Here is a 14,655-nt window from a genome sequence, read left to right on the forward strand (position 1 = left end):
ATAACTGATGGGGGAATGGGGGGGTGGATATAACAGACTGAAAACTGGTATTTCCATGGCTGCTAATGTGCATGGGAAGTTTTCAACCCAGCAGACTTTTCACTGCAGAGCAGGGCTCTTTCTCATTTCACAACCACTACTTCATATTCAAAATGTTTCATACTTAGGTTACGTTGCAGTACAATGATTTCCTATCTAAAGCAGGACAAGTTAAGGTTATGAAATTTCCACTTTCAATTGCTATGGAGATTCTGCTTAACAAATATGTTTTTCATTTCTCTCTCTACTGTCTATTTTGTATTTCTCTATATGAAAATTTTGGAAATATCAAGTTTTATTTCCCAACAGAATATTTCACATATTCTGCAGCAGAGAATACATCTGCTCTTTGACATTTTATTTATAGCTATGCATTATTTAAGAAGGGCAGTGCAGTGGGGATAGGCACTAAAAATCAGAATGTGTATTCTAATGGACAAAATGTGCCAGGAATAATCTTTTTTTTTTTTTTTTTTTTTTTTTTTTTTTTGCTAATTAGCACTTTGAGTACAGTATACAATTTTTAGCAAGCATTTAATAAAACCTGGTTGGATATAAAACCTGGTTGGATTGCTAATTTTCAGAATCCTAGACGAAGTTCAAGCTGAGCATAAAAAAATTGGTTATATATACAGAACTCCTGTAACTAAAAAGGATGTGTCAAGGTTTCAACTTTACCTGATTAGTTGCCTTCAAAATGAATTAGGACTTCTGTCAATTCAGCAGAAAGAACCAAACATATATAGCCAGGAAATTATGTACAAAACCACTATACACTACAGCAAATATTGGTCAAACTAAGCACAAGAAAGGACACAGCCACAGTGTGACAGGCACATTCATCTTAGTGAGGAGGAACAAGGAATATTGCTTTATCGTGTTAGTCAACTGTGTATGTTTAATCAAATACCTTCCACAATGGATTTCAGCTGGAGCTAATGACCTCAGCAGACTGCAGCAAAAACATTCTGTCACACATGTACTAATTTACTCCAACGTGTAATGTACAGCACACAGCTATAACTCATTCTATAAAGCGAGGATGTCCTCAGGCTACCCAATGTCTAGAGACACCAGATCGCGATCAGCCATCAAAATAAAACTGAATAATAGAAACTTACTTCACAACACAGATTGCTTCTTTTTCTTTATATAATCACATTGCTACTACTGAATCAGCCAGCTCCACCACACAAATCCTACAAGGCATACGGGCACAACTCTTTACAAGAGGAAAGAAACCTTGCTTTGGTTCCCCCAAAGGTCAAGGAAGCAAGTGATCCCATTCCACAAGGAGCAAAATGAGTAAAACTGGGTCTTCTGTGGATTTATACCTTGCAACTGAACTCATATATGGATATATTAAAAACTGCTGGTTTTTAACTAGCAGTGGATACATTCGCAATGTCTCCCAATGTAAAGCTTTTTTCACAGAAATTAATAGAGAATTAGAATCTGAGATTTCTAGCAATCTGTCAAAACTGACAGAAAATGACCCATGGGATAAATAGAAGGAGGAAAATACAGGCAGACAATGTAATCACTTAAAGCCTTTTCACTTAGGAAATGAGAAAGTTGACTGAAAAGATTATCACTAGAAAGGTATTTCAACCAAAGCTATGAGATTGTTGCATTTTCCTCCATCTGGAATGCACGAACAGGTACAAGTCCAACTTAATCTGCTACAAAGTACTTCTAAAAAGCAAACTTAAGTCCACCAAAAGCATCTCTTATTCTTAAAATTAAGAAATGAGATTGTCTGCACTTATCATGGAATCTTACAGGAAAAGTCACTGTATCAATACTACGGTGATTTGAGGGCACATTACAATTCTTACAGAATATATATGAATAGATGCCAAAAAACCATTTGCTCTCTCTCTCTCATTGACTAAGCCAATGAAGAAATAATGCTAATTTCAACAGCCAGAAGCAAGCATTTGGAATTTGGTAGAAAGTGAGAAAATCAGCATTGCATATACAAAAGGTAAAAGCTTCCTAAAACCTCTTAAACAGTAATATTAAAATTGTTTTACAATTGAAGAGGCAAATGAAAAGATGCTTTTATTTGAAAAAAAAAAAAAAAAGCCTTCTGAAAAATTATACAGGAATTTCCTGACCTTTACTATTCCTGAGATCTTTACTAATTTCTTTTGGAGTTCTAGAATTCCAGTACAAAAGAGAATCCTTTAATGGTTCTTAGCCCTCTCTGGAAGACCCGATGGATTTCCATTTCAGTTTGTTAATTTCAGTATGAATCATTAATTTCTTTTTTTCTTTCCTGTTATAAATATGCATTTCAAAATGGAGAAGAAACAGACAATGAACAAAAAACAAATAATACTTTTAAGTAATTTCCTTGATTTTTAGCTTCTCCAGCATACATTCTGATAAGCAGGTTTTCACAATGACTTTTTTCCTTACTTGAAGTATCCTGCATAAACCAGTAAACCCACCTTTGTTCTCCCAAGTAAACTTCAGCAAGCAAAGCCAGGAAAACAAAGGTCTTAGATCAAATAACATAGAAATTTAAAAATTTGAATAGAAAACCTCCCAGGTGCAAGAAACTATCTAAATAATTAATACAACTAATTCACACATTTTTGAAATCATATCTGCGCTATATGCTTGGAGCCTTGGAATTCCAAGCATAGCAGAACGCCTCACAAAAAAAATTTTTTGGCATGGACACTCTAGGTTAACTTATCTAAATCAGTTTCTCAATCCAGCATTTGATATGAACCTTGAATGAAGATTCAAAATCTTACAGCTATGCTTTTTGCAATGTATACCAAAACCAGCAACTACAAAATTCTACATGTTTCTGTAACAAAGACATCATTATAACTGCAACTTTTATACACTCCAGAAAAAGGGAAATGCTCTGTTTTAGTTCACCAAGGGAAATGACAACAAAGCAAGCACAAGGGTGGCTAGTGTTCATAATGAGAGCCATAAATAAAGGAAATTATGTGCACAGTTATTCATAAGGTACTTTTCCTCCTTTTGTTTACCATCCTGTAAAGTTCCGCTCGTGAAAAAAAACAGGAAGAGAGGAAAAGGCTGAAGCAGTCAAGACCATTGCTGCTGCTGTACCATTACTTTTGCAAAGACTAGAAAAACAGTGTTAAGTAAAAAGTGTCAAAACCATGTATCTTCTTGAATGCATTCAGTGGCTTGCACACAATGAAACAAAAAGCTATTCAAATGCTGCACTTAAGAAATTCCTCCCAAAAATTCAGGTTTCAAAACATATTTAGATTTTCAAATTTAACAGCTTATAAACAGTGCAAGATAACCATTGTTCTGTGTGATAAATGGAGATAAATTTAAACAGTATGAAAATAATGCTCTCTGCATGAAATATATGGCAGAATGGTCGGTTAAAGTTAATTGAAAAGACATCCAGTTACAACAAACAATTAAAGCAACTCCCAACTCTCTTGTCAGTTGAAATGACCCTTATATGAAAAGTGAATTACCTCCATTGAGATTCGTCTGTGTATCCGGTTTCTGAGACAAACTCCTGTGGGAGACTGAACCTCATCAGATGACGTTCCAGAAGCTTGATCACTTTCCCCATCCGATCCCATTTTCAAATTTTCATGAACAATATCTTAAAAATAATCCAAATAATTGAAAATAGTTAAACAGCAATGCCTCAAATAGCTCTTTTGTACAGAAGGAAAATAACGGAATCATTACTGTGCACTGAGTTACAGCAGAGTCAAAGACTCATCACAGCCATGGCAGACTTGATACACACTTTTTATGACTCAGTAATAACCACAAAATGAACAGGATTACTTTATAGGAAGTCTATGCAAACTTACTTCAACTGCAGCAAAACCCGATTTTCCAAAACGAAAGACAGACATTCCAATTCCAGCTGTAATTCCAAAAAGCCAACACCCCCTCCCAGCTTCAGTTCCTAAAATTCCTCAGTATCACTTCTCCTTTAGCTGCTTTTGCATATACAATGTTGCTGAGAATAATTAACATTTTCAAATCAGACTGACTAATGCTGGTAACCTAAATATACCTTCAGAAACTTTAAATTCCTACCAAGAGGTATAGTAGTATTTTCAGAAATGGCAAATACAGAAGCTTCAAATAGAAAATCCCCTGGCATCCATGTGTGGAGTCAGGGGATGTATTAAAACCATCTAAATCAAGGTCCACAACATACAAGTGCATTCAGTAGAAGACCTGACTTTTAAGAGCCATTAAGTGAAATCTGTGACCTTATGGAGGAATTTACCTAACTGCTTGAGTTATGTGATGCAGAACCTTCATGTCACCTGAAATTGTTAATTTTTACACAATCCTTAGGATTCCTGCACATAAAAGCTTATGTATATGGTATGAACACATACATATATACATTGCTTTTAAGAACCAAAGGGTTTTTCAGACTTTGGAGACAAACACTGTAATCAACAAAAGAAAGTCAAGGCAGTGTCATTATAGCATAAAGAGCCAAATGATTTGCAAAAGGACACATGGGAAAGTGGCCATACAAGTAATTCACTATGAGTAATGCTCCATCATCAACTTTGAAATAACTGAACGGCAAAATTACTCCAGAAATTAAATACCTATATATATAAAGTAGGTGCTTCAAAAGACACCAGTTTCCCTGCTGTCTCCTGATCCTTGTTAGAAATCATTATCTTCAACAAGGTGTAAAAGAACCTGAGGAACAACTAAAAATCCCAGAACTCTATCTCTGAAAAATGATAGTATTAGCTAAATACACAGAGATCAACTCAGCCTTACCACCAACACACCTGGAAATATTTAACATTTGCAAAGCAGTACAGCCAATTGAAAAAGCCCTCAAAAACAAAAAGAGAAACTGCAAGTTCTACCACCATCAACAACCAAGAAAATTGGATTTGCTGGGGAAAAAAGCACCACTAGGGCTATCTTTCATTATCTGCACATCTTCTAAAATATTTTTTATCTAGCTTGGCTCACATAGAGTCATGCACACTTCAAAGGAACAAATTCTTCCTCAGTACAAACAATTTCCTTTTATGGAAAACAGAATGGATATAAAAAGAAAGATTAATTTGTAAGTTATTAGCAACACATATTTTAACTCAGAATATTGTAATTAAACACAAACAAAGCATGCATCTCATGCACAAAGCAAATTTTCCAGCAGTGATGCACATTTATATTGCTTTTCTATCAAAAATCCACACTGAATCAGAATTTTCCCTGCAAGTCATGCTCAGATTTGGACTAAATGAAAAAAAAACCCCAAACCTGCACTCCTTATACAATGAGCAATCTTCTGATTTCAAACAAGCTAAATACTTATCAGTGCTTCTAAAAGCATGGCAATTCGAGCCACAGAAAAACAGTTTCAGAAAGTGGTTCCTAAAGATCAGCCATAGTTTTCAAGCTAAGCAGAAAAAACGTGACTCTCTTCTGCTAAGCCTCTAAGAAATGTTTTCTCTGTAGTGACTTGACAGCTGTCTTTTTAAAAATCTCTAACAAACTGTGGAAAATTAATTTTATTAATATAAAAGCATTACTTAAAACATACTTGCAGCAAAGCTGTTATGCCAGCACTGTTATATCTGGTATAATAGCACACTCAGCATACTGTTTCTTTAATAAAAACCCTCTTTTAAAATACTTTTCTGAGAGGTCATGTAATCCAATTTAGCAATTACAGCTCTTTAGATTCTGTTAGCAAAATGAAGTGTAACAGCTACTGACAATTGTTCCCCAATCTGTTTATCCCCATGTTAAAACAAGCCCACTGGTTGGGACCCAAAGTCTACTGTCTTCATGGAAGCTAGGCAAGGCACAGTTATCTTGGCAATCTCACAAAATAAAAACTGACAAAATTAAAGTAGTACTGTGTTTTAAGCCATGGTGCAATTACATAATTTCTTTTTTAAAGAGACTGATTTATATTTTAAAAAGACATAATTACTTTAAATAAAGTAATTATGGGACGGATACTATCATATTTGTCACATTTCATTCATAAAAGCATTTTTATTATGAATTTACAATTAAAAAAAGAGAATTGGAGATGCAATGCTCAGAACTACATAGAGCACCCTAGTTGACAAAGATAATTCTTCTTCTACTAAGAAGATCACCTGTGTAATAACACACAACTAAGCACTATTTCAAGAACTAGTACTACAAACCCATATACTTGGGACATATAATGTAGCTGCAAGGAAATTCTGTTCTTTGTAAATCAGGAATGTGAAGACAAAGAGGGTCTGTACCATCAAGTCTAAAAATGCAGTATTTCAGACTTATTTAAGACGATGCTTTGAATACCACTGTGATATGATTAATTCTGGTAAGTCTGGATAAGCTACATACCCAGAACCAAGAAGGTTTATGCAGGATACTGGCTGGAGCAAGCAAAAATGTATCATTAAGCACATGCATTTCCAATAGGCTAAATACCTAACTACTCCTATCTATAAGGGTTTGCAGATGTTTTAATTATTTTCTAAACAGATATAATTTTAAGCTTTTTAAAAATAACTTGACTGTGCTGTCAGCTGATATAAATGCATCCTTTTATTTGATTCAATTAAAAAGGCATTAGTATAGCCTTATGTTCATTATTTTAATGGCATAAACCCCAGACTAAGGCATTAACCCAAACATTTTAATCATTTTTACACAGGTGCACAATGATGCTTAAATAAGCAATGATGAAAACCATTTAAATATTTCTCTAATTTCTCTAAGCCTTTCTATAGACAAGTTTACCTGCATGAAAGCTTGCTTGCATAGTCTTCAGAGGTTTTAATCATTCAATAATGTATTGAATTGATTTAATTGCAAATACCAAGCCATTCTCTTACATAGATTATTTATTTTAATGTACTCCACATATCTCATTAAATATCTAGAATGGCCATGTAATGAAAAGCTAGGTGCAGATGACTACAGTATAACAGGGAAACTACAGAAGTACATTTAAAGGAAAAGGCTGTCCTCGTTTCTGCTGTGAGGAATACACTACAGAAGGAATTAATACAGGGAACCTGCGGTGCAGCAAATGAGAACTCCTCCAAGTGAGCCATAATCAAAGTCACTAATTAGTACTGAGTCAGACTGCATGATCTTTCCACCTTACTTCAAATTATTACAAAAATAATCGTGTGACTTGCATAACGGATTTCTTCCATGGTGCACTTTTCCAAAGCTTATTTTTCTATGAAGTGGCTACACTGTACGATTAATTTCAGCGATAATTCAAATTGAGGAAGACCATAGTGAGCAACTGCCTTTGCCATTACCATTACTGAACTATGGAATGCTGTATGGAAACATCATTCCTTTCAAATAATATTTATGACAAAATTAAATAAAACTTCTCCATAACTGTATCAACACAACTGGCAAAAGCAAGGATTAACTCTCTCCTGGGTGTTACTGCAGTTCATCAGCACGGCCAACTTCAGTTAACTCTGCACATTCCAGGAGCCTCTCCAGAGGTGATGTTAATATAAATATGGAACAAAGACAGCTGGATTCCTTCTGCATTCAGCCAGGTCAGGTCCAAAAAAAGTTTATTACCTCTGGCTTCATCATGGACTGCAGCAGCTAAATGTTTCCAGAGGTACAAGACTGTAGAAGCTGTACAGATGTAACTGAACTAAAAAAAATCTATCAGCTAAACCCTCATTGAATAGTTTCACAATCTGGTCTGAAAATCACTTCTATTATTTAAAATCATTCTGGTAACAGAATACTGAAATTTAAAATTGCAAAAAAATTTTCTTAAAAAGGCATAGCTCAAAAATTTTTCCTTTACACAGCATTTTACAAAACATAAAGCTAACAGAGAATTTCCAAGTAGAAATTATTTTTAAAGTATTTTGGCATTTTACACATTATCACAACTGCAGAAACTCAAGTTCAACGCTCAAAAAGCAAATGAAACTCCAAAATCCTCCTGGGCTTCTCAGTCAATTTTTATAGTGATAATCTCATTCAAACATGGGCAACATGAAGATGCACTTGTGGCAGGTCTCAATTTAATCTGGTTTTCTTTAACGAAATAACCATCCTTTACCTCACATGATTTTGTATTTCAAGGATACCTTTCTGATACCACTTTTCTACCTACAAAATAGAGGAAAAACTGTAAAGAAAAGAGGGTTGATGAAAGCAAAGGAAAGTCTCATGCAGTGTAGCATATTTGACTATTTTGTTTCTGATGTCATTATCCCAACAGGGAAAACCTCAGCTTCCTGATTCCTGATGAGTAATACCCATTCTCATATGGCAGGAACAAAATAAAGAAAGATGTGAAAAGGAGCAGAAAGAGGAATTATGATTGCATACACCTGTACCTCTGTTTTTTACTAGTAGATAACAAGCACAACTAACTTGTATTTCCACCTAATAAGGAGTTTATAAAAAGGCATTATCATATCCAAAGCAAAAAGATGTTTTTAACATAGACATACTGAGCACCCAGGCCCAGTGGAAAGTGTCCCTGTCCATTGCAGAGAGGTTGGAACTAGGTGATCCTTTGAGGTTCCTTCCAAGCCAAACCTTTCTGGGATTCCATGATACACTCTGTACATACATCTATTCCATACTACTTTAAAAAAATTAGAAATTCTTGTTAAGGGCAACACAAGTGAAAGAGTACAGGTGCCTCTGTACTAAAACACATCTTTGCTGCTCCTGTACTTAGTTTACATGTATCTAGTTTGACAAATAATCCATAAAGACTTCATATTCAGATAAAAAGAGATTCCTCTAACTACACAATTTTTTTTAAAAACTCTCTCTCTGTGTTAAATTCTTGGCAACTTAATTACTGGTTGGGCAAAAAGGAAAAAGCAAATACTGTTTACAGGACTGAAATCAGAAACTGATAGAGTAGTCAAACCATGCACACTAAAATCCATTTTCTTGTGTGATAGCAGCAACTACTAGAGTAAAGTCAACAGGATATACATATTTTTTCAGTTGGAATGGTAACTCAAGCAGTAAAAAGGGATTTTTTTGAACATGATGAGTGGTATTACACCAAAGGAGGATATAAAGGGTTTGACTACTATCTTGAAAATTCACAGCTTAATCTCAAACATCAGTTTATCACACTTCTAAAGGAGGGCAGGAGATTGCAAATTAATAAAAACTCTAATGAAGCTGTGACTTGCTCTCATTTTCTAGTATCAATTAATTAAGCATAATTTAAAATAACATAAAAACAGGATAAAACATTAATGGTGACTAGAGGCACCAATTTGACAAATTACTTGAAGAAAAAAAATCATAACTTATTTGCTTCACAGAAGCACAAATAGCTCAGGACAACAATAAAAAGGTAATTATAACTAAGTTGCCTGAATTTGTCACTGAAAAAAACCCCATTTTTTTCTCCAGAACAATGAGATGTAATACAGCAGTTCTTTTAAAATTCCACATATAGGATGATTATCCTCTTTTTTTTCATAGTACATTTATTGTACTTCTTGCCAATGCTTAACTGAGGTGGATACATGGGTTCTTTTCAAAGTATTAAGAAAGAATATTTTGTTACTTTTGCAACTTTTAAAGTTGTAAAAAATTAATGGGTGTTTTCTGTGTGCTCTTCTAATTGCTTTCTTCCTGAAAATCTTAACAGACATTCAGTGCCTTAAGAACAAATTTCTCGAACTCCAGAAACTATTACTGCATACTCTGATATTTATTAAAGCCATAAGAGTATCTGTACCTCTTGCTATGAATCAATACCAACACTATTTTTCACAGAAAAAGTATTTGAAACAAACAATGCAGGAAATTACCTAATCTGCTCCCATTTCTGGGCATTGCCATGAAAGAGCCGAGGCTGCCCCCGATGACGCTGTGTGGTCTCCGCAAAGGGGGCTTCTTGAAAGACCCCGTGTACTGGTGGAGAAATGAGTGCATGCTGTGAGACGTTGGAGGCCTGCCATTCTTCACAATAGGCTCTACAGTTCACAAGGATCAAAATATTCATTGCCACAAGTAAGGAGGATTGTCAGGAACATGCCAGAAGAAAAAAAAAAGAAAGAAGAGAAGAGTTAGTAAACAGGAAATCACCAGCCTGGTAAAATGATCTTTCATGCTAACAGCAGACCACCATACTATGGCCATTTCTCTATTGACACACAAGTACAAAACATGGCATTAAGTGTTACCCAAACTTCATTTTACTAAATCCTGTCACTCTGCTGCTGGACAAGTAAATGCCCTGAATATACAGTCTTAGAATGTCAATAAAACCAGACCACTGTAATTATTTTCTTCTGTCTTACTGCACAATGCTTCATCTTTACTTTTAAACAGGACAGCTGTTATGAGACAACTATGATGAGCAAATTCAATTATAAGCCTTCAAAAATATTCTCCCCTTCAAAATTCTTGTGGGTGACTAATACCAAAGCCTTGCCACTGCAGATCTTTAGAAGAAACCATACCTGTCTACACCTCCCAGAGTTGTCATGCCATAATTAAAGTTATTACCTTCCAGGGTATCAAAAAAATTAAGCATTCAATTTTTTATTTATTTTGGCTTTCTACTGGTTTGTGTTTCAGATGGTTCACAGAGATTTTTTTAAAAAAAAGTTATTATCATTGATAAGCACTTTCTAAAAGAATGAAGTCTTAGAAATTTTAAAAGCTCATTTACGAGTGTGAGCAGTATCTGGGTATTCATGTTCCCTCAGCAACCTGACTCCTCACACATGGAGTAGCCCTCAAGGATAGACATGGTCCTAGAAGCAGGCTAACTCTGAAAACATGAGGGTTTTTTTTACCCCCAAAAGAAGCAGAACAGATGCCCACTTGCATTGACTGTCACGACAGTGGACTTAGCAGAGCCACCAATGAAGTCATTCATACAAGAAAATAAAGATGAAATACTCTCACTTCAGAAACGAGATCAGAGTCATCTGGCAGCTACATGCAAGCACTCTCCCTATACTAGGAAAAAGAACAGAAGCTATGCCCAAAGAACAGTTGAGATTCAAGTAATTTTGTTTTTCCATAATTTGATTGTTTTTAACATTACAGATTCATGTTTGGTACTACTCAGAAGACAGAAAAGGCAGCAGCCACACACTGAGCAACCACAGTGTGAGAGTTAATGAATGGAGCAGCACCCACTGGAGCCACTGCTCCTGGGTGTGCTCAGAGCTTCACTCATGCCTCTTGGGACAGGGAGCAGTCTGGGATGCTATTTCATCACTCCACCTTATATACCCACATGCAGGGATCCCAAAATCTTCCTTTACCTTCTAAAAAAGGGGAGTAAGAATAATATAGCTAGGAGAAGTATTTTATGGAAAGCAGAATTTCAATGGTAAAGGAAAGGAAGAGCAACAAATGCCTAATAACCTATGGAAAACAGGATCCTGAAGGGAACACCCTCTCTCCCCACATACACAAAAACCTTCTAGATACATTATTATGATTAGTCTAAAGCAGAGACAGGAGTACACAAACACAATTACCCAAGGACAGGTCAACGACCCTAAGAAATAATTATACAAGGAATTTTTGCATATAAACAAGAACAACACAGTGAGACAAAAAAAATCATAAAACACTAACTCATCTGCTGCAGGGAAAAAAATAAAACCCCTGGGGGAAAAAATATGCTGCAGACCAAAAACAGAAAGGACATGTCAGCACTGTTACAAACCTGCCTGCATCCTTTCATTAGCATCCTTCATAAACACAGTGCTGGAGTGGCTGAAGATGAGGAAAAATACACCACACATCTGTGTATACGTCTGTAAAGCATGATCAGGGTCTTCAAACCCCTGCATTTCTCTGTCCCAAATGCTCATTTCTGTTCTAATCACTTGCATCACCCTTTTGAGTTAAGTGTGATACCAGCTTCATTGTTGCATGCCTTTAACAGCAGATTTATCCTAGGACAGCAGGCAGCAAATTCCCCATCAATTTTTAACAGAATCTATTACTACCATGACAGGACACAGGCTCACATTCAGCACAACTACTGCTTTTGGTAAGTTAACAAAAGCTTTTTGCTTTCCAACTTTCTTGCTAATTTGATTTGAATTTGATTAAGTTTCTAGTCTAAACACCTCACACTGAGTTTAGATGCAGTGGTGAACAAATGAATAGTTCCTTGTATGCTATGGCTTTTGTCTACTCATGCTAAAAGCAATCTACCTTCATGAACTGTGCAGTATGCAAAAGAGGCCAGAATTTATGAATACATTGAATGTCTGTGTAGAGATGGAGTTTTATGTTCATTACTAACATGACAGTGTGATGCACAGAGATAATTGAAAAAATCTGTTTTCCTCATGGCACTGGTAAATTTGTATGTATTTTACAGTTAAAAACAAAATTCCTAAAATATCCTAACATATGCAAAGTTCATCAGCTCAAATATAGGGACAAATACATATCATATTAACAAATAAATTTATATTACAATGAATGATAAATGGTTGATATGATAAGATCCAATTATACAGAAATAACTTTTGTCATCATAGGAAACTACTACTTTACTGTCTTAAGTACTGTACTAAATTGTGGAGCCCATTATAAAACTTTGCAACAATAATTTAGGTCAAATAGTAGGACAGGCACAACTACTGGCAGACAATGAAGTGAAGGTTACAGAAACACTCACGTGACACTGTATTTCTGACTAAGACAAGTACTAATACTGCTAGTTTATAAGTGGGGGTTTAAAATCCTGATACATGTTAATTTACAAAAAAGGAGGGATTGTACAGCATATGATGGTATAACGTGGGCTTGAATTTTGGAAAGTATATTTGTTATAAACAATTCAGTGCGCACCGCCCTATGCTAGGAGCCTCTGAAGAAACAGTTGCATGAATTCTGCATTATGTTACCTCATCCCTGCAAATGTGACAGTAACAGCCAAGAGTTGGAGCAAATATTGAAAATGATCAAGAAAACCTTTGCCGCAAATTATTTTACAAGACCGCTTATTACAGTTTTCATGCATTTAGGAGATACAAGAATTTTAAAAAGTGCTTTAAAAAAAACTATTCAACTCCCTCTCTCTCCAAAGTCTCACAAGTACTTCTTTTGAAGTTACATTTTCATTTAATTCACATCCATTTTTTCATAATTATTAATATGTTGAATCACTATATTTAAAGTACAACACAGCAGTTCTAAGATGCAAGTTTAGTCAAGTGTCTGGCCTTGAATAAAATGTGTCTAAACTGTAAAAGTTATATGTCTTTACTACATATATCTATAGAAACTGCTTATAATTTTATTTCTGTGATTATTGGTTTGATTAGTCTTTGAAAAATATTTCCCCTATATAAAACTCATAAACATACCTTACTTTAGCGTCACTCTACTTGGTAAATATAACTCAGTAGCTATGTGCTGCTGTTGGTTTAATACTCAGCTACAGGCTAAATGAATAGTGGAAATTAAAAGGTCAGTAAAAAACCACTAAAAATTCACTGTGTGGATCTACTGCATTTTGAGATCATGCCCACATCTGGTACTCCTCTCTCATGTAGATTACAACAGCAAGCACGACACAACCCACAGACTCACTGAAGGGCTGAAGAGGGCACCTGGGAATCTGCTGGTTCCACCACCTCCTTCAGCACAAGAGTGAAAAAGCCAGCCATGGTAGGTTGCATACTGCACACAAAATGATTTTTCTGTGGAAACTCCTTGCACAGGATGATAAAACTACCCAATCTTGCAAGAGTCAAAAGGAGACTGAACAAGCAATCTGCTCAGGGTTACTAACCACACAGAGACTTGCCTAGTTCAGTAAGTCTCTGAGCTAGAAACTGATACAGTACACTGGGGAAATGATGCTGTACTTTGTACTTGTCCTCAAATGTCATCCTCAGAGACTGGAGAACAGACAGGCAGAACTCCAGCTGTCCTTACAGCACAAGACTTCTGCAGCACCTGGCCATTTACTTGTGTTGGCTGTTGCTGGCACAACCATTCCAGCAAGGGTCTTATTAGCCATTTATCTCCAGCTCTCTTTCCTCACCCTACAATCTGTAGCTCCAAACCAATAAAACAAACTGATATAGAAAACAAGCTGAAACACAGACTTTTCAGTGGTTCTTCTTATATTGTATTTCATCAGTTGTTATTACAATAATAACAACATCAGTTGTTATTATTGTTATCTTCTTATTTTGGCTACAACATCATGTAATCTTAGACTCATCTTCCAAGCAATGCCATTTCAACATTTTCATTTCTTAGGCAGCATACTAAACTATCATGCAAATCTAGTCTTTCAATGTGAAAGAAGTTAAAAAACATTCTCAATGAGAATATTTATAACTGTACTAATGTACAGGATGACCACATAGTTTTCATTGTCCCTGAACAATTCTTGCAATAGACACCCTTTAAAAAAGAACATCCACATATGCACATTAGTTTTATATCTATAAAAACACACCCTCCTTATTTTAAACACCATGTCCATGTTATCTTGTTTAAGTGTGCACCTTCAGCAAGGGTTAAAACTGAGCAATGCATGGTGACTGTGCACTGTTGTATTACTTGATGTTCAAGTTTGGTGAGTGCTGAGTAACCCTTTATATAATTTGGATCATTTTCTTGTAC

The 14,655-nt window shown here is 35.4% G+C and overlaps 1 protein-coding gene across 4 annotated transcripts in view; it reads right to left on the bottom strand.

The window, feature by feature from the left end:
• CDK17 (cyclin dependent kinase 17) overlaps window positions 1-14,655 on the bottom strand; it is an 89,511-nt gene that overhangs the window by 29,857 nt on the left and 44,999 nt on the right. For all 4 annotated transcript variants that reach the window (XM_059473421.1, XM_059473420.1, XM_059473422.1 and 1 more), the window contains 2 exons: window positions 9,843-10,007; window positions 3,522-3,655 (listed from right to left, as the gene is read on the bottom strand). In XM_059473421.1, coding sequence (XP_059329404.1) covers window positions 3,522-3,655; window positions 9,843-10,007 — 299 coding nt within the window. The remainder of the gene's footprint in view (window positions 1-3,521; window positions 3,656-9,842; window positions 10,008-14,655) is intronic.

The sequence above is a fragment of the Ammospiza nelsoni genome, chromosome 5 (assembly GCF_027579445.1).
Source record: "Ammospiza nelsoni isolate bAmmNel1 chromosome 5, bAmmNel1.pri, whole genome shotgun sequence".
In the NCBI taxonomy this organism is placed as follows: domain Eukaryota; kingdom Metazoa; phylum Chordata; class Aves; order Passeriformes; family Passerellidae; genus Ammospiza; species Ammospiza nelsoni.